The 22,236-nt window shown below is 45.2% G+C and overlaps 11 protein-coding genes across 11 annotated transcripts; 5 read left to right on the plus strand and 6 right to left on the minus strand.

Annotated features, from left to right (window-relative positions):
• Positions 1–319: 319 nt before the first annotated feature.
• AGABI2DRAFT_75119 (hypothetical protein) lies at positions 320–3,097 on the minus strand (the record flags this gene model as incomplete). The annotated part of the gene is made up of 11 exons (XM_006463622.1): positions 320–642; positions 723–784; positions 859–934; positions 1,015–1,216; positions 1,297–1,342; positions 1,407–1,634; positions 1,751–1,927; positions 1,990–2,049; positions 2,304–2,327; positions 2,609–2,782; positions 3,063–3,097. Coding segments are annotated over 11 exons (1,407 nt in total), but the record flags the coding sequence as incomplete, so codon positions are not given.
• A 366-nt stretch (positions 3,098–3,463) lies between these two features.
• On the minus strand, positions 3,464–4,223 carry AGABI2DRAFT_194441 (hypothetical protein). The gene is made up of 2 exons (XM_006463623.1): positions 4,094–4,223; positions 3,464–4,037 (listed from the first exon to the last, which is right to left on the minus strand). Exons 1-2 carry the CDS (start codon positions 4,206–4,208, stop codon positions 3,739–3,741), a joined length of 414 nt encoding a protein of 137 aa, XP_006463686.1. The 5' UTR covers positions 4,209–4,223; the 3' UTR covers positions 3,464–3,738.
• Positions 4,224–4,624: 401 nt separating this feature from the next.
• Positions 4,625–5,494, minus strand: AGABI2DRAFT_144938 (hypothetical protein; the record flags this gene model as incomplete). The annotated part of the gene is made up of 5 exons (XM_006463624.1): positions 4,625–4,779; positions 4,884–4,945; positions 5,060–5,109; positions 5,333–5,368; positions 5,444–5,494. The coding sequence occupies 5 exons, from the start codon at positions 5,492–5,494 to the stop codon at positions 4,625–4,627; spliced, it is 354 nt and encodes a 117-aa protein (XP_006463687.1).
• Positions 5,495–6,960: 1,466 nt separating this feature from the next.
• On the minus strand, positions 6,961–9,549 carry AGABI2DRAFT_120496 (hypothetical protein; the record flags this gene model as incomplete). Its single annotated transcript, XM_006463625.1, has 8 exons — positions 6,961–7,265; positions 7,315–7,440; positions 7,496–7,525; positions 7,591–7,651; positions 7,714–8,525; positions 8,576–8,728; positions 8,801–8,971; positions 9,033–9,549. 8 exons carry the CDS (start codon positions 9,547–9,549, stop codon positions 6,961–6,963), a joined length of 2,175 nt encoding a protein of 724 aa, XP_006463688.1.
• A 253-nt stretch (positions 9,550–9,802) lies between these two features.
• On the plus strand, positions 9,803–10,587 carry AGABI2DRAFT_179965 (hypothetical protein; the record flags this gene model as incomplete). Its single annotated transcript, XM_006463626.1, has 2 exons — positions 9,803–9,903; positions 9,977–10,587. The coding sequence occupies 2 exons, from the start codon at positions 9,803–9,805 to the stop codon at positions 10,569–10,571; spliced, it is 696 nt and encodes a 231-aa protein (XP_006463689.1). The 3' UTR covers positions 10,572–10,587.
• Positions 10,588–10,644: 57 nt separating this feature from the next.
• AGABI2DRAFT_74758 (hypothetical protein) lies at positions 10,645–11,793 on the minus strand (the record flags this gene model as incomplete). The annotated part of the gene is made up of 6 exons (XM_006463627.1): positions 10,645–10,941; positions 11,004–11,057; positions 11,123–11,329; positions 11,403–11,415; positions 11,464–11,568; positions 11,624–11,793. 6 exons carry the CDS (start codon positions 11,791–11,793, stop codon positions 10,645–10,647), a joined length of 846 nt encoding a protein of 281 aa, XP_006463690.1.
• A 40-nt stretch (positions 11,794–11,833) lies between these two features.
• On the minus strand, positions 11,834–13,043 carry AGABI2DRAFT_208591 (hypothetical protein). Its single transcript, XM_006463628.1, has 5 exons — positions 12,857–13,043; positions 12,768–12,801; positions 12,674–12,713; positions 12,531–12,621; positions 11,834–12,473 (listed from the first exon to the last, which is right to left on the minus strand). Exons 1-5 carry the CDS (start codon positions 13,007–13,009, stop codon positions 11,997–11,999), a joined length of 795 nt encoding a protein of 264 aa, XP_006463691.1. The 5' UTR covers positions 13,010–13,043; the 3' UTR covers positions 11,834–11,996.
• A 1,722-nt stretch (positions 13,044–14,765) lies between these two features.
• On the plus strand, positions 14,766–16,083 carry AGABI2DRAFT_120500 (hypothetical protein; the record flags this gene model as incomplete). Its single annotated transcript, XM_006463629.1, has 3 exons — positions 14,766–14,885; positions 14,937–15,272; positions 15,328–16,083. 3 exons carry the CDS (start codon positions 14,766–14,768, stop codon positions 16,081–16,083), a joined length of 1,212 nt encoding a protein of 403 aa, XP_006463692.1.
• A 466-nt stretch (positions 16,084–16,549) lies between these two features.
• On the plus strand, positions 16,550–17,886 carry AGABI2DRAFT_120501 (hypothetical protein; the record flags this gene model as incomplete). Its single annotated transcript, XM_006463630.1, has 2 exons — positions 16,550–17,280; positions 17,376–17,886. The coding sequence occupies 2 exons, from the start codon at positions 16,550–16,552 to the stop codon at positions 17,884–17,886; spliced, it is 1,242 nt and encodes a 413-aa protein (XP_006463693.1).
• Positions 17,887–18,856: 970 nt separating this feature from the next.
• AGABI2DRAFT_120502 (hypothetical protein) lies at positions 18,857–20,455 on the plus strand (the record flags this gene model as incomplete). Its single annotated transcript, XM_006463631.1, has 4 exons — positions 18,857–18,946; positions 19,001–19,457; positions 19,513–19,814; positions 19,865–20,455. The coding sequence occupies 4 exons, from the start codon at positions 18,857–18,859 to the stop codon at positions 20,453–20,455; spliced, it is 1,440 nt and encodes a 479-aa protein (XP_006463694.1).
• Positions 20,456–21,228: 773 nt separating this feature from the next.
• On the plus strand, positions 21,229–22,060 carry AGABI2DRAFT_52114 (hypothetical protein; the record flags this gene model as incomplete). The annotated part of the gene is made up of 2 exons (XM_006463632.1): positions 21,229–21,448; positions 21,501–22,060. Coding segments are annotated over 2 exons (780 nt in total), but the record flags the coding sequence as incomplete, so codon positions are not given.
• Positions 22,061–22,236: the final 176 nt, after the last annotated feature.

Consider the following 22,236-nt stretch of genomic DNA (forward strand, 5'->3'; position numbering starts at 1 on the left):
TTCATCCGTGTGCCGGCTAGCCGTCTTTCCAAACAGCCAAAAAATTGATGAATTAGAGGATTTTCACCTGCGGGGGCTCGAACACCCCTAGTCGGTAAGATCGAAATTATAGATTGGAACTGCAAAACAAAGGGCACCGACGACCAGCGAACCCGCTCACTCCCAAAAAATATGTGCTAGGATTGTGAATAGATATGGCTGGAGTTCTGATGATGTGAATGAACCTGGTCACTTCTCATTCCTCGAACGGTGTTCCGCTCTATATCAAATGACTACGGGTATCAAACAGAAACGCTGCATAATTTCTCATTAATCCCATCTACGCATCCCGATACGGAGTCAACTTCCTCTCCACAAACCGGAACCCAAGAAACACCAACCCGGCCGTCAAAAACCCAACAATCACACCAATATCACCCGATCCCGCCTTCGCTATAGGTCCCTCATAAAATGCTTGCGACATCGACGGGACGATAATACCAAATGCTCCTAGAAATGCGAATAAGGCTGCGAGACCTAAAGGTAGTCTTGAAGGAATATCCCAAAATTCTGTGAGGTAGTTTGAGAATTTGGTTTGACGGAATATGAAATGTTCGGTGAGGATTATTGCTGCGAATGCGGATGACCAGTAACCAATCACACCTGAAAAAAGAAAGAAAAAAAGAAAAAGGTGAATTGAATAATGAATACGATTTTTTTTGATGAGGAAAAGGTTAAGTTACTGAGGATGTTTACGAGGGTAGTGTAGAAACGAGTTTGGCCGATGATGGCAATGGGAATCAAGCTAATTGGGAAGAAAGAGGAACATCATTTCAATATGTTTTATCTTGTTTCCAAGAGGTTAATATATAGACTCACATCGCTTCTGAAATAATAACATACACATATCTAGGTATCTTCGCAAAGAACGGTGCAACCGCCATAAAACTCATACCTACCACATATCTCAGAAAAAAAACTCGAAATGGCGGGGGGGAGGAACCTCAAAGCAAAATTGTATCGTACTTAACTTACCAAAGGTATACATAGTCGGTGCACACGCAGCTGGCACACTGAGTGCCATCAACACCAAACATAATTTACCAAAACCTCCCGTGGGTTCCAGTATAGCAGCCACAAGTCCACCTATGTCGTTACCATTATCGAATCCTTGAGTATATGACGGAACGCCGATGGCAGCAATTCCAAAGGCGGCACCTAGCATATGCATAGAGATCTAGAAACAGAGAGAGAAATAAATATTGATTATTTTCGGTTTGAAGGGGTAAGATGGATGGGTTGGGTGTGTGGACATACGCTGGCGCAGAAAAATCCGAGATATGTGTAAATGAAAATTCGGAACCTGTAGGGAAAAAGAAATCTAATTTTAGTGGATAAAGAAAGAAAGAAAAAACCGATTCACGAACGTTGAAGCTTTTCGATTATGATAAACACCATAATCCGGAGTCATAGTACACCAACTTATAACACTCGAAGCAATAAAAGTAGCGCAAGATATTACACTCGAAGGTGATGGCGTAGGAATTTTTGAAAATGTAGAAGGATTGAGATGTTTTCCTCCGACACCGAGCATGACGAAAAAAATGATACAATTGGGGACCCATGTCACCATTTCATATCTAGTTTTGTCAAGTCTATAAAACAATTTTATGGAAGGTAATATGAGGAATTGATCTTACAGATGAACGACTTTGTATCCGCAGAACGTAACCTATAAAACGACTAGTGGTGAAGCGCGTGAAAGCAAAACGGAGAGAAATCACTCACCAACATGGATATTACACCTATAATTACAATCCCTAGCGTCGCATTAAGTTTATCCGGGGACACCGCAGCCAACGTTTGTCCTCCAACAATGCAATTCAAGATCAAGAAGCCTTGCATCGAAAAAACATTCAAAAGACTGGGTATCACGGCCGCAGGATATCTAATGCCCAAAAGATACATTAGACATATCAAATTAGGGAATGAATAGATGAATATACCTACCCCCATGAATATCGACATTGAACCATTCCTCTCGTACCAAGCTTAGGACCAAATACAGCACTAATGACCGAGGACCAGGCGCACGCCGCGCGATGCCGAAAGGATTTCATTCCACCAACACAATTGTAAGGGTCGTTCCATACCAGGGTTTGCATTGAGGAACCGACAATGGACAAAAAAAGTTCCACACGAGGTATTCATTTCGTACCCCAGAATTGAACAGAAGCCCAAATGAAAACACAAAGAAGAGGGTTGCGAGGGTTCAATTAGTGACATAATCAACTTCCAACAATCAGAACAAAACGAATACGCACAAATATGCAGGAATAGCACAACATCTAAAAATAGTTGATTAGTACACCGCCGCACATGTAAAAGATCGGCATTTTGGCTCGTTGGAAATATAGGAATAAAGAGGACCCCCGTTGGGGGAATATTTCTCTTCGGATGAAATATGTAATTAATGTAGCATGATCACAAGATGATAAACAGGGGTCGGCTTCGGGAAGGATCAAGCAGTATACCGCCGGCTGGGACGGACCGACGAGCACCGAAATAAGGCCGGAAAAATACATATATGTAGTATATATATGTATGATGATCATGATATGCGACTCACATAGTATCCACCACGATAAAGATAGCAACACAATGCTTGATATCCATTCCAAAAAACGCAGGAGCAGCAGATCCTGTACTGAACGCCAAAATGTTGAAATTGGAGGTAAACCAGACGAAGAACATTTGGTATAATCGCAAATCTGTACGTTCGGATGGGTCGGTTGGAGAAATCCTAAAACATTGGAAAATCGAAGCAAAAATCAGTAAAAACGTGATTATTCTCCTTCCTATGTATGCACATTTTGGCGCAAGGCAAAATTTTCATTTGTGCGATGGCTACGGAATAGGGACTTTTGCCGAGTGATTGACACTACCCCAAGGCAGGCAACTAGACACAAGAAATCATCGTCCAACAGAGAAGCTTGATACCAACCCTGGGCCATCCGAAGCCATGAATCCCCGAGTTCCTCCAAAAATGACATATCAAAAAAAGAATGGGAAGAACAACTTACCCGTGAATCTCAACGCCCCATTTCAACAGTGTTTCTTTGACGCTGTGCCAGAGAAAAGTTTTCTTTAGACGTTGTTCATCAGACCTAACGCCATATCATGAATGATGTATCAGTGTCGAAGCTAGTGATGTCGCCAAGTACCTCTTCACGTCCAGTTCCTCATCTTTGATTTTATGATCGGATCCGTCCTCCATTCTAGCGAAGTCGTAGGGTGAAACTTGTACGGACGGACGTGATGGCTGAAAGTCGAAACGAGATCATTCAGCTCTGGGTTTCTCACGAGAAGTATTTGAAGGGAGAGGTGCACATGCAACTTAATTCGCATCCGGAAGGAATTTGCAAAAGGACGAAATCATGCTCCAATCCAGAAGCACGAATGTATCACACGACGGTCAAGTCAGATGAGCGTGGGCGAATTAGCGAGTTCATTAATAATAGGGCAAGGTATGTTAAAGTATGAATAGATGCATGCATGATAGAAATACAGTGATTCTAATGCTCAGAAAATCCCAGAGCTCCATAAAATGCGGCTCGGAAAGAATGCCGCAAATACGATGTCGACAACTCTGACGTCAAGAGGCCTGACCCAGCCTCTCCAAGTTATCGACAATATGAAATGCTTGGACCGCGGTCTACCGCGTCATTGATCAAACATCTCCACCAGCTCCGAAACATATCACCGTAAAGGTTGCGTGCGAGAGGCCCGTACAGCGTAATGGTACCCCCTCGTCTTGGGAGTCATCGAGAAGCGAGGTTCTGTCAGTCTCCGCATCTGATCTGTGACTTGTTTGGCAAGAAAGACAGTCCCGCTCTCTTGTTCGTAACGTGTTAGGTTGTCGTCAATGGTCTCGAGTATGGAGATGTCTGTGGGATGCAATGTTCTCGCTTCGGAAAAACGGAACATCTTGACAAACTCGTGTCGGAAAATCTTCACGTCCACGGTAGTCAATGCAGATGCTGGAGTGGCATATGACACTTTTGAGAGAATATGATAAGTGTACGAATGGGGTTTAAAGATTTTTCAAACATACCCTGGACGAGGACGACCTTGCCTCCGATGCTCGCCAAGGCAAAATAGCCGGCATCGATGTCTGCAGGGATACAGGGTGTGGCGAAGGGGGCAGGGGCGATGCCAGAGAGCGACATTTTGGGTGAGTAAGGGGGGAAAAGAATGGGGAGGAGACGAGGGGAGGGTGTTTTATAGGCGATGCCATGCTGGGACACGAGGAAAAGAAGAGATCGAAACTGAGATCGGCGTCGAGATCTAGAGGGCGTGGGAATGTTCGCCGTGACTCGAAAATGCAAAAGCTGCTCGCCGAGGTCGATTGGTCAGCATCGTAATTAGTAAATACCGCCCTGGCCTGGCTGCATCCTCGCATTCTCCGCCCCTGCTCAATGCTACTCTCCGTTTGATGTCTGTCTACAATCCACCTCCCTCACGCGGGGTCATTATTTACCGAGAATAACATTTCCGCTAGTCACTTGACATCTCCATTCAGTCACCTAGTAATTCCAAGACACCGTCAGGGGAAACAGCTCCCAAGATAAACCGGCTAGCCGATTCAGATGATTTCCTCAATAGTCTTGTCACCATATAAGAATAGGCTTGAATTCCAACAACGCCCATATCTTATAAATCCTTCTGCCTCGTGTCCCCGAGCCTCGTTGATCAGGTGAACGAGCCATGATGGAAACGCCCAATTTCCTCCATCATCACCTGGGCGAGTTTCTATTACGAGTTCTTCTTCTGGTCCACTGCCCCACCTCCCAAGCAAATGATAGCAGACCCCCCCCCCCCCAGAACACTTCAAGTACACGTACTGTATACATGTGGATTCCGGTAATGCTCGCTTTCACTGGTTACCCTGTTCTCCGGAGCATTCCTATACCGTAACGAAATCGATAAGCGAGGTCATAACAAGAAAATCACATCGGTACGATAGGCTCATAGAATAGAGCCCAACCGGCGCTTCCCTTTCTTGCACAGCCTTACTCACCCAATCAACCACCCAAATTCCGAGAGCTCCACAAGCCAAGGGTTCACAATCTGCGGAACCGTCGAAATCCCACAGTTGCTAAATCCTTTCAATTTCCTCATGTTCTCTTGCACGTTCATACCATGACGAAAACAGAACAGGGTTTTTCGTACTTGGTAAGCTCTTAATCTTCGGAATCAACAAGGACAACATAATCACTACCCCAAGTACTAATTTACTTCCATACTGCTGAGATAGGGCGGGCCAAACCAAGTGGCTGGCAGTTTCCCGCACCTTTCTCTTTCCGTCAACTTCGAACATTGCCTTTATCTGGTAAAGCGTGAATCAATTGATTTTAGATGATGATAACCCTGTACCCTTCCTTCTGCCGATAACCATACTTACACACACACATAACGGCGCTTGCTGATAGATCTCATCTCGAGTAAAGTACATGTTAGTACTTATGACGAATGCATGTTAAAAGCCTAGTTAAACGACTACAACAACTTTCATCCTACTAAAACACGCTCCACCGTTAACACTCGGCGTACAATTCAACTGCGGTTACTCTGTACATGATAGTACTATACTAAATGCTCATCGGAGAACAATGGTGGACAGCATAGTACATACTATATATATCAATCACTATGCAAAAAACATATTTTTGAAACCCTCGCCGCCTATCCAGGGTAACACACAACACAACAATCATCGCTTAGTTCTACATAGCTGTATGACTCGTTTTGGATTAAAGGAAATACAGCGGGTGTTTTTGCTTTACTTAGGCAGTAAGTTGAACCACCTTCGTCAAAAATACATTTCCGCGTTTTTAGCCGAAAAACAATGACTTTGAACACGTTCGTCATTTTTATGTGTCGTACTTCTTTATCGCGCTATCTCTTACTCTTACATGATTTTTTCTCAGTGTTACCGAATCGCGGAGGGTGTGGGGAAGAAATTAATTCAACAGCACGGAGAAGTCAGAACAGCAGACTCTAGTCCATTCATTCCATTACAGTGACTGATTTCATTACGACGCGCCACAACGCACGAGAGTCCTGCTCTACTCGTATCTGCCTAACTTACAGATGAAACTCCAGGTTCCTGATTTACAATATAACTAACTTTTGTTCGAGCTACGATCCACTTGGCAACCTTTCAAATATGTTTAAGCTTTTCAAAAACTCATTAATAGGGTCCGAGATTATCGCTATTGCAAATCTGTCGTCGAAACCTAATTTCACACAGCCTACTTGTCAATTTTTTGGGCTTTGGGTGACCTAGGCTTTTTACCAAGTCAACTTGGTCGGCCGCGCCTGTAATCGTGCTTGACAGACTTCAGTCACGGACAGCCTCATGTCTTTATCTAAGTATCTGTACCTTGGCTGTCAGAACGCGACGTGTAACACCACTTTACAATGTTGGGATAGGATTCTTTTTGGAAACAAGCTTTTCTTGTTACTTGCAATTATCAGCCAAATTTACAAGTCGAAGGGGTACCATATGCATAAAGCAATCCAGTTTCCACACCATCAAGACCCAACGCCTCATGTCGTCGCAGAAACAAAAACCATACCGCAGAACAACGGCACGAATCTCCGCGACTCCGACCCCACAGTTCACGACCCGGTCCGGAATTGGATTGGAGATCAAAGCTGGATTCGTTAGCGTAAATGAAATTTGCACTGAAATCGCTTCAGGGTTCATGAAGGAATTGATCGAGCCGCAACTGTGACAGGCGCATGTAGTGGAGGCATCTTGAACGCGCACACAAATCATGCAATGTCTTTTCCATTTTATGAGCAGGCGAGATTATGTTTCATCCCACAAATGCTCTCCATTGCTCGATTTTCGCCGCGAAAGTCGTATGTGTGACAACATATTTTGAAGTTCATCTATAGAAGGAAAACAAAAATTCAGTATTTAATATCGTCTTTTGCTTGTTTTTGGTTAAACTGACTTTCGAGAGTATGAAGAAGTCTTCCTTCCCTGAATAGTCCTTCATCAACAATCAGTTCCTTTAACGTGTCTACCCGAGATAACAATTCCTGATTCCCGAAAACAGCGTCGTCGTGATTTTGCATTATCGGCGGGGTAGGTGATACAATGGTCATCCTAGTTGTATCCTGGATCCCTTTCGTAGGAGGCAGACCCTCAGGCTTCATAGTTTGTGTATCCGATATAATTCTCTTGTATTCTTCAGTATATCTATCCGCGAGAACTAGGGATATTAAGTCCGAATCAGTTATAAGCAAGGAAGGTCCCGCTACCAGCTAGAGCGATGTAAGCCAAGTAGGGTTGCTTACGGGATATAAGGATAGTCATGGTACCAACGCCACACAAGGCCCAACCAACAAAAATGGAGCGTCCTGCGGCTGTTTTAGGGACAGGATCACCTTTATGAAAATCGTAAGGCGCTTCGGAGATACCAGAAAAGAAATATTTGCCTACCATATCCGACCGTAATGAAAGTAAAGAAACCTGGTATATCCCGAAAACATACAGTATATTAAATGAGAATGGTCAATTATTGCAAAGAAACTTACAAAAATAAAGCGATAACCCGTAGGACCAGCCTTCTGTGGCCGAAAAAATGGCCGAGCCGACCTGTTACGAATGATTTTGCGACTCAGTTGCGTACCCAGATTTGTGAGCAGTCAATCACTTACTAGCCAAAAAGTGAAAAAACACGCCAACGCAGCGACGATCCTAGCCACAAAGTGTCTTCTCTCTTCCATTTGTGGTTCATCCAAGGCAAGACCATCTCCACCAGATTCATCATCAGCATTCTCCAGCTGTCCGGGATAATCATCTTTTATCCTTCTAGATGACCCATGTTGACCCATAGTAAACGAATAAGCGAAATCCCCAAGAAGTGTAATCATCATTCCCATCCGATAATGGGTCGGTGTTGTCCTCATTGCTTGTTCACCTCCAACATATCCGTACACTTCATGATGAGTCCGAGAATGGAAATAAGCAGGTAAAAGTTCCTTCAATGGTGCACCAGCTTCCATTGCCGCAGCTTGTAATTGAGCATCGGTCAATCCTCGCAGGTTTAATCTCATATGCCTTTTCTTGTAACTACGTCTTGTTTTGAGGTTACGCAATCCTCTGAGAGTATGAAGCCAAATAGCATTCAGGGGTCGCCAGTTCTTCCATTTCCCTGTAGGTCCTGTTGCGCCAGAATAATGATGGTATTCTTCTGCTTCTTCCTCTTCTCTCTCCTCTTCCTTGCTAATAGGAATCCAAATCGGCAATCCAGCATGTTCCAATCTCCATTTCAAGGCAATCTCCCACCTATATTTTATCCTTCTCTTCCGTCTTCGATGAATTCGAGCATACATGTTATGTCGTATAACTTCCAATAGTGATTCACGTATTAGTCCAATATTGATTGCTATGATTACAATCCCTGCGGCTGTGTATAGACTTGTGAATATACGCGCTCCTGGAGTACGAGGTGTGATATCACCAAGACCTAATACATTCATTAGAATTGATGTTTTCTGTTGGATATGCGATGCTTACCGACTGTGAGGATGCTAACGACAGTGAAGTATAAAGCATCGATATACGAAAGGGATATAAGGGCCAGATGAATTGCTGCACCGAAAGCTATATAGCACAACAATCCGATCATATTTATCGCGAGCGTCCGTTGTTTCTTTGTTAGTCCGCTCTCTGTCATAACGAAGAAGCACAACCATGAATCATCAGGAGTTCATCAATTTTTATCCCACAAAAAGCACTTACCGTCCCTTTCAGCACCGGAAGTCCTCAGGTAATCCAGAACGAGGGTAATATTGATCATAAATGCCGCAATAGTAGAACACAAAGTCGCCCAAAATGCTTGACCGAGGATAAATCCATCATCAACTTGAGTTTTTATGGTAAATATGATGATTACAGATATATCCAAAATATCTACCGCGGGAAATGCATATCAGTATTCGAATGGAAAGGAATCAAAAGTGAAATATCGTACCGTGCAACGTCAACAAAATGATACATATGATCGTCATCCATCTAACCATCTTCTCAAAAAGCCTAACCAGAAGACACAAATTCGCGATAACAGCAAAAGCCATACTGAAACCCAGCATAACTCTCAAATACAAGGGATTTGGTTCAAAGTCAAGAATTTGATGCTGATCATTTGTTCGAATGTACCAATGGTCTGTGAGGCCAGGTACGGCCAATAATATTGAAAATGGTACGAAGATGCTAGAGATCAGAGGAAGAGATCGAATGTTGGCGTTAGAGTTGTCTGGTTGTTGATGATGGTCCGGAGAGGCCGGAGCTTGATCACGATCACGTCGGAATGATGAGTTACTGTGCGTAGTAAAGATTTCCTTCCCGTTGGCATCATGAGGAGAGCTAGAAGGGGAAATAGGTGCACCAGGCGATGACACTTCTATGTCAGTTTCGGGTCGGCGGATAAGACGATTCGGCAACCGCGACCTCCAAGGAAAGAATAATGAGAAGACTGCAGGCAAGACCATGAGTGCTGGCTGATATTAGAACGTCAAGAGTTATGCATAAAGGGTATGAAAGACCAGAGGGAGAAACCGTTTAGAAAATATCGTTTGCCTGGAACGATGCACCACTTGGCAGTGGCATAGAACAAGAGAGGCGAGAGCCTGAAAGGAACCATTCGGGTTGTAATTTACCTTTACCAAATTAATATCACGTGAATATCCCTATATATAGAATTTGCTTGGTGAACGCAAATCTTATCAAGTTCAGCAGAAAACAATGACCACATCGTCTCTACCAAACTACAAATCCCAACTTATCGAACATGCAATGTCAGTAGACGCTCTCAAGTTCGGTACTTTCACACTCAAATCAGGGCGGTACGTCTCGAGATTCCATACAAAGCCGCAGCGAACAAGAAACCTATAACTTTTTGTTTTTGGTTTCTGGCAGGATTTCTCCATATTTCTTCAACGCTGGATTATTATGTACAGGTCCGATCTTGGCAACTCTCGCTAGCGCATACGCAGCCACGATAATTGAAGCTCAATCTTCATCCCCATCTTCCAACGCCCTTCCCAAATTCGATGTTCTTTTCGGACCAGCATACAAAGGCATACCATTCGCTTCAACGACAGCTCTCCTCCTCCACACCCAACATAACATCCAAGTCGGCTTTGCATATGACAGAAAGGAAGCCAAAGATCATGGAGAGGGTGGTATGATGGTCGGAGTTCCTGTTCAAGGAAAAAAAATTGTTATTCTCGATGATGTCATGACTTCTGGTAAAGCTGTGAGAGGGGCTATTGATACAGTGAAGGCGAATGGTGGGGAAGTTGTCGGTGTTGTACAAGCGCTTGACAGGGAGGAAGTTGGGCAGGATGGTGTGAGTAGTACGGTGAAAGAAGTTGAGGATCTTGTAGGACAAGGGCGCGTGCAATCGATTTTGAAGATGAAGGATTTGATGATTTGGCTAGAGAAGAATGGTATGCAGAAAGAATTGACTGATATGCGAGAATACTGGCAGCAATATGGGTTGAAGAATTGAGGAGCTGTCTTTCCCCTAACCCCAAAAAATACCACATTGCGATAATACACATTTATTGAGGGTTCTTATCAATTTATAATTTCCCCTCCGTAGTCTTACCTTTACCAGTTACGGCGTCCTCTCCAAATTTTTCTTTCAACTCTTCAAATACATTTGCCCATGCAGGTCGTGGAATTTGATATCCATCCCCAAGTTTCGCATAAGATACACCTCCCAGTCTGCAAATAGGCTTGAGTTTTCCTGTGTCTGGAATTCCTCTTGTAGGATCCATGGTATCCTTTCGCATGTGAATATACTTCACGTATCCGAGGATAAGAGTGTTAGTAGCTTTAAGTGACTTTGGATCCACGATATCTATAGCTTGGAACAGCTGTCGTGTGGAAATTCCCGTGAGAGATAAAAACACTTCCCAAGTTCAAATCATGTACTCACCTCGCACTCCATGGAGAACGCACTTTCTTTCACACGGGGCGCTTTGACATGGATCTAAAAACCCAGTCATCAGCTCAGTAAATTAAACTGACCGTAAAGGAGGCCAACAGGACGCGTACGCTTGGTTCCTTTGTCAGACCCGTCAACTCCCATTCACTGAAATATGTCGGAGCATCGATCGCACAAGCATTAGCATTCTCTATGAATGCCTCACTGATAATATTGACAGTGAAATTCTTAGTCGCACGGATGTTCCGAGCCGTGTCCTTAAGTCTCGTGGGATGATTCGTACACGAGATCGAGATGACGGGGGGGGTAGGAGAAACCTTTTTTGTTGGATTTCAATATGGGGATCCTCATGATCAGTTGGACTGACAAAGAAAGAATTTCAGTTTTCACCTGGTTGAACCAACTGATCCGGTTTTATTACGATGTATCGTGATGTGAATTATGGACACACCTGAACACCCCTAAGTTCTCTACGCCATCTTCGGAGACGCTTGAAACGAAAGCAACTGGGCGTGGAGTTATGCCGGCAGTTAAAATCTTGTACAAATGTCCCGGACTGCGTCAAAATTTGAGCCAATACAAGACGATAAGAAAAAACAGACTCCACCCACTCTGTTTTTGAGGTATCCATAATTTCCCATCCGCTTTCAAGCCCTTTCAACCATTCCCTCCCTGCCGGTGTCTCATCCACTTTTCGGCCAAATTTGAAACCAGGATTAGGAGATTCTGTGTATTTCCATTCTGGGGTATGAGCGAAAGGTTGTAACGGCTCGGATGTCATGGCAGATGGTCAGATAGAAAGAAAATGAGATAAGACAAAGATGGGCTTATAATGGACATAGCAATTAGCAACGCCAAATCCCGAGTTAGATATGTCAGCCATCCAGGGACGGAGGAACGGAACGATGTCTTTTCCAATAGGTAATTCGTTCAAATTGTTCTAATCTCGTGGTACGCGACAGTAGAAGCAAGAGAAGAAGAATTTTAATTAGCGCCTAGTCTCTGCCCGGAACCCCACCTATATCCACTACTACTCGAAGTTCCTCGAGTTCTTGGTGGTACAACATGTACTCCAGCAGCAGCCATACCCGCGCCAGGGCCGCCGGTCCCAGGTTGTTGCGGTGGTCTTTGACCATTACCTCCATCCAACCAATCACTTAACCATCTTGGTGCTTTAGCGTACCCAGCCAAAGGACCAGCAACTCCAAGTGATGTTCCCCAAACGGCCCAAAGCCAAGCATGGCCAGCTACAGCACCTGCGACAGCCTGTGCTGCTGCGCCTGGCCCACCCGTAAGAAAGTCCATACCAATCATGATGTATGGGAAGTATTTGACGGGGAGGGTGATGAGACCGAATAATGAAGTTTGTGCTCCGGGTGGTGCGAGAGATGAACTGAGGTAGACGAGGGCGACAATGAAGGGTCTAGTGAAAATATATGCCCCGAGAGGAACTGTTAAGCCCTGAATTGGATTTCGGTTTAGAACGACTAAGAATGCAGTTCAATGGCCAAGACGTACTATTATCGAAGCTGCGACAAAAACCAATTGATACGCTAGGTCGGCGGACCGACCTGTGTATGGGCCAGATTCAAGTTGATCTGCTGTCCTACTGTCAAGAAGTGAATCAAGGGATAAAAATGCACTCGATTGAACACACTTACTACAGCATTATAAGCTCAAATACATAACTAATTCCTCCGGCTTTGAACGCCGCAATTAGCTTCAAATATCCATCGTGTTATTGGTCGAACTCACGTCCGAGGAAGAAGCTGGTATACAGCCTCCATATCTAAACCAGACGATCGGTCATTCGCCAATTATTATCTCTCCATAAGTGGACTAACCTCTAGTTTTTTGAATACTAGTTCCTTCACGAAGAGGACTTTGTAGGGCGAGAGTATGTTCAAAAGAACTGGTAATGTGATACCCAGAGACGAAGCTAGCAGAGAGCGAGTGACCGGCGGAATTTTGCGCAATTCTGCGACGAATTGGTCCATATTCAATGTCAACGATGGTGGTGCATGGAAGACGTGTTCGACGGCTACTCCGACTCGGCCTGACGTGTTCATCATGTGATCGTAATCTTGGCGTAGATTAAGCGCTAAGATGATGACCTTTACCACATTGTCTTCAGCGCAAGGTGATTGTATACTTCGGAGGCAAGCAAAATTAATGTTGTTATTCGACAATGATGTCTCATGCCTTCTGTAAGGAACCAGACTGCGGCCATGTCATGAACTTGATGTAGAATTGCTGAAGAGTCTGATAAATACTACTTACATCGCTCTAATCAAAAAACAAATTCATCGTCGGTTCTATAAGAAGAGTCGAGACCCACAAGCTCGACGGTGAAAGTTTAGGTGACCAGATAACGATAATGAAGTCCGCATGAACCAAAGCTTCCAATGACATTAGTTGGCCGTAACTAATTGTCCACTTCTTGTCAGTCCGGCCCGGTTTTGAATGAAATGAAATGGGCATTTTTAGATCTTTGGAATGAACACTCAAATATACATGATGATTCCACGATCTTGTTGCCCTTGGACCATAGGGCTCATATTATAATCGTGTCCGGACTATCTCTGGCCAAGTTGACGTACCAGCCCTTCTGTAGCACGATTACTGACGGCGGACTTTGGAATAATATGGCCCACTGGTCTTTCATAGCTTCTCTTCACAGTATGTAGATCCCCACGACTGAGATCCTTTGTCAATTAGGGTGTTGGTCGCTCCACCCCACAAGCGAGCAAAGTGACTTGAGCGGGGACTTCGGTTGAAATCAACGCCTGTGAATCAAGAGAACAATTTAAAAGTTCATGTTCAGATAAATGATGTACAATCACCGCGTTTCTTGAATTATGCGGATTAATCCGGCTAGGACAGCTTCATGTTTGGGCGGCGTCGCATCAGTTCCGACGTAGAATGATGTTGTAGATGTTCGTCGCGCATGAATTAGTGATTTATTCATCAATCTCCCTCACAGCCGATACTGTTGTATCCGTCGGAAAACGATGACTGGCAACAAATTGGTCCTTCCTGTCCCAAGGTGATTTAGATAGTAGTGTATGATCAAAAACGGATCATGAACGGGGCTGTTCACGGTCATTTATCAGATTACGATGGTTGCCGGTGTAAATCAAATCCCATGGTCGTAAGTTACCATCTAATAAACGCTGATTTAGACTATAAGAACATCCGCATTATTCGGGCGTTCAGTCTGCTATACATCATATATTCGTCGGAGTTACGGTGTGAACCAATCCCAAAAGTTGGACACATCCGTGCCGCGCTGTCATTGTATGATGGCCCAAGGCCTGCAGGATCGTGTATTCTCAAGTCGTCTGCAGCTCGCAGGGCAAACCTATAATTAATAGCCTTTGCACTAGGCTCCGCTCAGACTTTCAGGTACAGTCCGTGTCGGACCTACCAAGTCTGTGCGTAACCATTCATCTTCACTTTTGTATAGCCGGGCATGAAAAACTTCTGTGATCCTTCGATGGGACCTTTTCGGGGTAATCTTGGGAAAACGACCCAAGTTGGAATAAAAAGATGAACAGAGTAGCAACAGCCAATAATTCACGCTGTTATCGGCATGAAGATATGGGGGGTCGGCCACGCGGTGGGATCCGTTGGTGTGGCGTTGCCGGACGATCGGGTAACGGTCTCGCCAAACTCGGTTAATTGCACTCACCCAAATGCCCCTCTTGTTACTTTCCACGTAAAATACCGCCTCGCTCTCTCTTCCCATCCGCCATGTCTCTGTCTCCTCCTGTCCGCCTTTCTACCTCCAGCAGCCGCCAGGAGGACCTCATCAATGCATACGAGGCAGAGGAGGAGCGCATCATGAACCTCCTTTCTCGAAAGCTGGAGCAGGTCCGTCGCCTCAGTGACTCCTTTAACCAATGTCCAATCGGTTCTGTCTAGCTGCGCGAGGACAAAATTGGGCTCGAAAATGCCCTAGAAGCAGAGTCGGAAAGCCATGTGAACCGGCTGTCACGAGAACTCACGGCTTTGAGACTCGCACAGCAGCGGCAACAGCAAGAGAACGGCGGCTCAAGCAGCAATGGAATCAGTACGTCTCCAGAGGCGAGATTTGGACCCCGCGATCCTCTCGACCCCACTCTTGAGACCATGTTGGAGGCACTTAGGATAGAGAATGAGCGACTCAGGACTAGACTGGTTTCCGCTGAACGAAGTTATATTCGAGTCAGTCGTTTGAATGACATCTATCGCGAGGAGCTTATAGATCATCGACGACGGGTGCGTGCTTCTTGAGAGTCATCAATGACCTCTAACATTTTTTTTGTTCGCACAGTTGGGTCTCGCTGTCGACGATCTGATAGGACATTCGTCAGACGCTTTGTCTCAGCCTACTCATCGTAGAACGGCATCTCTATCAGGCGCTGATTCGCCCACTTCTGTTGTCCACTACCCTTCACCTGGCCCATCACGACCAGCGCTGAATGGCGTTCCCATACCTCGCCCTACTTCGCAACTGTATCGGCCCGTGCATAACCATCTGTCCGAAACCAACACTCCTCTCTCACATTCTCCGTCCTCGGCGGACTCTCCTTCTCCATTTCCGATTTCACCTGTCACGTCGACGAACCCCGCCAGCTATGTTAGTACGAACACCAACATCACGAGCCCTGGTTCATCCGATTCTTGGACTATCCATAACGCGATGATTGCCTCTCAGACCCTCACATATCCTTCTGTGCCACCTCCATCGCTCGCATCATCTGTAGGATCACCGACGATCTCGACTTTAGGTCAACGCTCTCGTTCGCCAGCTGAGCCCCTCAGTAGGCGGAACTCCATGGCCGGAAGAAGAAGTCAAAGTCGCACCGCTGATTCGACTAATCTTCGGTCTGGCAATCCCAGTGGATCTCGCGTCAGTGTTGAAAGAGGCGGACGAGTCGCTGAAACTGGTACGCTGATGCCGAGAAGTCGCGCGGGAAGTCATTCTATAAATTCAAACACCACTGAAGCGCCTTCTGCGAATCGTGCTGTTCGTGGAATTCGAGTGGGCGGATTTAGGATTGGGTTTTTTGACTCGGGCGGGAACTAGAGTCAGAAATAGTCAAGGTGATGGCCATTTGTTGTTTTCGCCCGTTTTGAATCTGTTTAACTTACTGTATCACGATAATGCGTTCCCGGAAAATAACAATACAATTCGGTTTTATTTCACGAAGCACAATGAGCTGGTCCTCCGCACAACACGTAAACGGGTGCGAGGCCAGTGATGTAAGTGACTTCTAGATGATTCAACCCGAGTCGAGGCCGGCCATTGTGGAGCGGTCATTACCATATATGGCCACGGCGCTTATCACGTGTTTCATTTGACGCGGCGCATACCCGGTTTCAGCCGTCTGATTGGCTGGATAAATGCTGTGCTCCCGCCTCATGCCTTTTTTTGATCACCGCCATTGTTCGCCACATTTGCTGTTCACGGGAGCGTTACTCTGGGAAAGTGACTCAGGACTTGTATTTAAGGCAATCTCCCCCGCTTTTTGAACGGTTTCTACTTTACCGTCATGTCATTCTCCCCTTTCGGACAAATAGCTGGTGATAATACTTCTGAACCACCAACACCGCTTAGCGCAGCACTTGAAGGCTATTCTCCATGGGATACCACCATTGAGCGTGATCATGAAGAACAACAACAACAACAGCATTCGCAACAGCAAGAACACTTCTCCCAGCACTCACCACCTGTTCAACCTATTCCAATTCGAACTATTCAATTTCAAGACCAACATCCTCTCGAATTTTCCGGTCCGTCACCTTCGCCGGATGGTCATGGCATAGTTGATACCACGCCAATTTCTCTTCATCTCCCTCATCTTGGCTCTACATCAGCTGAAGGAAGGTTAGAGATGCCCGAAAGCGAAGCTCAAATGTACACTCTTGTTGACCCCTGGGCTAGCAGCAGCAGTGTCAGTGGTTTTGCATCAAAGCCACCACCACCACAGCTTCCAGCAAGTGGATTGCGACGTTCTGCACGTGCGCAACGGAGCAAACCTTATACCCGACCACAGAGCGTGGCAACTGGCTCAGGACGACTTACACATACCACTAGTACTGCTGCCGCTGGACCATCGAGTCGATTAGATACTGGCAAGTATAAAGAAAAACCGCCACAACAACCGCAGCAATTTAGATTCGTCAATATGCGTGTTCCTCCTTCACAGTCGGCGGCGTCTTCTTCTATGCCTTCGCCTGCCAGTACGTCTGGTAATTTTATAAGTCAAGGCTCGATCGCTGGGTACGAATTCAATGCTGTATCAGGATGTGTCTGATTATACTTATTTCCGCACTTCCGCCCGCTTCTGGCGAACCCCTTTTTTTGTTATCGTTTAGGTCACCCGTTGCTGCGCCATCGTCACGTCAACAGTCAGTAGTGCCTCATGGTTCACCAAGGGTACTTGGCAACACAACCCCAGCAATTTCGTCGTCGTCGTCACTCCGACAAAGTCAACAACAACCCCTTCCCACTCCTCAACCACAGCGACAAAAGTATAAGATCAGAACCGATGGGAATTATCAACCGGAAACTGGCATTCTTACTCTCATGCTTGAACTCCCCGGCGTGGATAAGAGAGATGTAAGAGTGACACTTACAACCACTCGTAGCACCCGGGTGAGATATCTGAAAGTGTATGGGGTTATAGATCCTATATTTCCTACACCGAAACCTGAGGATCTGACTCTAAATCCCGAGTCATTAATTAGGGAGAGGAAATTCGGAGAATTTTCGAGATCGTTTGCGGTTCCCGCTCATTTGAAAGTACGTCCCATCCTTGGTCTTTCCCCCACTTGCCTCCGTTCGCTCGTCCATCACTCTTCCTCCCCCTTTCTGGATGTGTTGTGAGTGATTCAGATTTTGACGTGGCCTTTTTTGCTCTGGTACGATTTGTAGAGTGAAGACGTGGCCGTAACGTTGAACAAAGGTATATTGATGCTCAATGTTCATTTGGGACCGCCCATGCAAATTCAAGACGTACAAGAGATACCCATCAATTGAATTGGATGACTATAGACACGTAAGGTACAACAGCTTTATCAATTGTATCCTTATGTTCCAGCGCCGACATTATTAAAAGGAACAAACGCCAACTCGCTGGGCTTCGTTAGGAAGCCCTCTGACTCGATTCATGGCCTTTTATTTATAGGGACACTTTGGGTTGAACCCACAGTTCCATTCCCCATCATCACCTTCCATCGAAAAATTCCTCTGGAGTAATCTATGACCGGTCTTGTATACAAATTGCCACGTCATGCGAAACATCTATTGCCTCCCTTCAATTTGCCCATAACGCTCCCATGAGGCTTTTAATATTCAGGCCTCCTATCCTGCCATGAACGCTTACCTCAAATCAATCAATTGATCAAGAAGAAACCCTAAACGTTCTTGCTTTTTTAATACTTTCCAATAGTCCCCTTTTTCTATTTATTGTCTCTTGACATCAATGGCTCCCATCACATTTTCGATTTTCTGTATTTACCAGAGTAAGGACTGATTCCCTCGCATATCCCAGCTTTTGCTCGTCTTCTAGATTTTGGCACTATGATCTTCTATTGCGTAATGTTCTCGATGCTCTCAAAGGTCGCGCTGCTTTTTAACATTGTATGGCCTGCTCCCTTCGCCACAACTCCATAGTGATACCTTATTCGCCTTCCTAGTTACTGTTGCCTCGTATAGACGGTCGTAAAATATTTATTGTATCATTCTTGTCGTGTTGAATCTCTGTGTGGGTCATAGATTGGTACAACTGTGTCTGCACATGTTTGGGTCGGTCAAGTGCTGTTAGAGAATCGAACTGAGACCAACCTGCTGTTTCATGTCTCAACCAATAATCAAACTACCTCAAGAGATTTTCGATAGGATATCTGATGGTGTCGACCTTACTACTATTCTTTCATTGCGATGTGTATGTTTTCTGTTCTATCGAAATTTCATCTCGCGACGTTAGACCGCCACGTAGACCTGCAAGTCTCTTCTAAAAGCGATGGGCTCCTGGCATATCTGGTTGAAACTTGCTCAAGAGCTTCAATCAAATCCAGGAATAACCGAATTGGAAGAACCTGTTGAAAGTTATACAGCAGAGGAATTGAAGGAATGGGTTCTACGACATCATAACGCACAAAAAGTACTTCACACGCAGGGTTTGGACGCCCAGTTCGAAAAACGGAGGATGTTGAGATCCGGTGTAGGAGAAGTCAAATTGCTTCCTGGTGGTCGATGGCTATTGTTTATCAGGGGTTTGAGTATGTTCTTCGTAGACTGCGATACTGCAAATCTCGAATCACAGAAGTTGATTTCGACTGAAGCTCCTACACAAAATGCTTTACTTCGATTTACTACTTGGATTGACCTTGATGCTCCTCGACTCGCGTTTCGTGTTGCTATGATTCATTGGGAGAAGATGCGGACAGATTTTTGTGAGTCACTCATCGCCGGGAGTTGATCATCCATCCCGATCCTACTATGCTTCAGCCCCGCGCCAATTCTGGGTCATGTTCTACGATGTCAATTTGGTTGGTCACGGTTCTGCTGCGAAACTCGTTTCGGCTCCGCGAGGACAAGGAAGGCAATATAGCGGAAAAATCAACCGCAATGCTCACTACGAAGGCATGAATAACGACTATTTCATCCAATTGAAAGTTATCCCCAAAGATGATTCGGATTCCAACCCGTTTATACGAGAAAGAGCATCACTACAAGTGGTTAATTATATGGACCCTTCGTCTTCTCTTGACTTGTATGAGGTCAAGCTTAAGGATCTCCGCGCACCCTTTGTGAGTTGATCTATACACGCGAATCATTGCACTCACTATAAGTGTCCCAGCTCGATCTTTGCATGCTGCCCGGAAACATGTTTGTTACTACCAGTGACTCAGAGTCAATTCTCGTTTATTCCGTCCCGGGGAAGGGAACCCAGAATCTGACCGCGCTACACACTTTAGAAATGCCAGAAAGTTTTCCCTTAGGCAAACCCTTCACTTATTTTCGGTCGGGGTTGCACGTTGACGAGCATTCAACCACCATCGTTTACAGAGTTGAGCCTTGGAATATGGAGAAAGCGTCTAGTTTCAGAAATGCAATCCTGATTCCACATGATGCTCGCGAAAAGCCAAGAGTTTCGTCTATCTCGGGTGCAGATCAAATAGCAGTAAAAGAAAACCCATTAGTGCAGTTGTTCGTCTGCCTTGGGAGTACGGTTGTCATCCTAAAAAGCAAGACTAGGGGGTATGATGTGTGGACGCTCAACTATCCTAGGTCGGAAACTGGGGAAAAAGAAAACATTGTGGCAAGGAGGTTTAGCGTCAAAGATGTTTGTGGCGACAGAATACGGGCTTTTGATGAGGGGACTGGTCGAATGGTGGTTCAGAGAAAGACATTTGGTGACACAACTATATTTGATGTTGTAAAGTCATGAGTATAAGGAGACTTGTTTCTTCGTTAGCCATCGTTCTTGACGAAGAGAATGACAGTACTCATGTCGACTCTCTTATCAATCATAGAGTTCAAGGTTCCGAATGGGACTTATCATTTCTTCCAGGTTGCAGGTAATAACTCCACAGAGAACCATTCATCTGCTGAGCGTATTAAACTATGACAAGGTGAACCCGGACTTGACTTTTGTTGAGTCCTCACATGAAAGTTGAGAGTTTAACAACGACGCCGATGGGTGTGTAGTACGGATGTAAATATGACGAATAAAATCATTCCTCTCCTCGTCGTCCTCTGGCATCCATGAAAGGACTTTCCTCGTAATCAATTATAAAGTGAAAATGACATACATAGCTTGTTGAAAGGTTAATGCGGAGGTCAAGGAGGAGGTCGGCAGGGAGCATGTTAACTTAAGTGACGGGCCAAATATTAATAATTATTAATAATTATTCAGGTTTTCAAATGGTCGAGGACGAGTGAGACAAGAGACACTTACTTACTCCCATGAGCACATCAACAGACGATATCACGATTCAAACACTCCGAGATTCTCTCGTCGACAAGCATAATTTGCATGAGCCCTGGACTTCGAATGTTATATCTCTATCAGAGCCTGAAAAAACTCTCTTTTACGAAACAGAAGACGGAGTTCCAAGGTGACAAACAGTCTTTTACCACAAGCGTCTAATTGTTGGTGAACACACAATCTGATGAAGGTCTCTCAAATTGGGTTTGAACAATCAAGATGAGGTCAGAAATCTTAGTAACGTGTGCCAACCGGCGACTTTTGGATTCAACAAGGAGGATGTCCTTGATGAGACTTATCGCAAGGCCGGAAAATTGGACGGCGACAGATTTGCCTGGCGTTTCAATCCCTCTGATAAGAGTAACTTTGCCAATCAGCTTGCAGCAGCTCTTTTCCCATGGGAAACCCTCAACAGCGGTATCCGTTTCGAATCCTACAAGCTCAATGTGTATGGTGAAACTTCTATCTTTGTAAATATTTTGTCAGCTTGCTGACACTCTCCAAGGACAGGGCTCGTTCTTTAAGACCCACAAGGACACCCCTCGTGATGAAAATATGTTTGGTTCTCTTGTTGTTGTTTTGCCTTTCAAGCATGAGGGCGGAGAACTCCTGCTCAGGCACCGGGGTCGTGAACTCGTCTTTAATGGCCAGGCTCTAATTGACGATGCACCTGCAGCTTCTGTGGCGTATGTTGCATTTTTCAGCGACGTTGAGCATGAAGTCGCCCGAGTATCATCTGGGTATAGGGTTACAGTGACCTTCAATCTATACTTCGACCCGTCGAGGCGTGCTCCCTCCGCTCGTATTTCAAATGATTCGAAATTGGAACACCCATTTAAAACCGAATTAAGAAGGGTCATGGAAGATGCTGTTATTAGAGATGCTCACCCCGTCCTTGGTTTTGGCCTTGAACACGCTTATCCATTCGAGGCAGCAATCCACCGAATGGATGCCCTGAAATTGAAAGGCATTGACGCAGTCCTCATCAAAGTGTTCAAAGAACTCGGGATTCACTATGATTTCTTCCTGTTATATCGCGAGGATGAGGAGGACCTGTATTGTCCCTTTCGTATTCTGACTCGCAACATTATTGATGGTGATGAAAGCTATAATCAAGACGTTGTGGAAAGGATCGTGGATAGAGGCGCATGGTTGGTATGGCAAGAGATTCCAAGTGAGATAATTCCGGACGTGCCAATAGTATTTGGTGAATTTCGCTCCATCGTTACCGCAAGGCCATC

Source organism: Agaricus bisporus (genome assembly GCF_000300575.1).
Source record: "Agaricus bisporus var. bisporus H97 unplaced genomic scaffold AGABI2scaffold_9, whole genome shotgun sequence".
In the NCBI taxonomy this organism is placed as follows: domain Eukaryota; kingdom Fungi; phylum Basidiomycota; class Agaricomycetes; order Agaricales; family Agaricaceae; genus Agaricus; species Agaricus bisporus.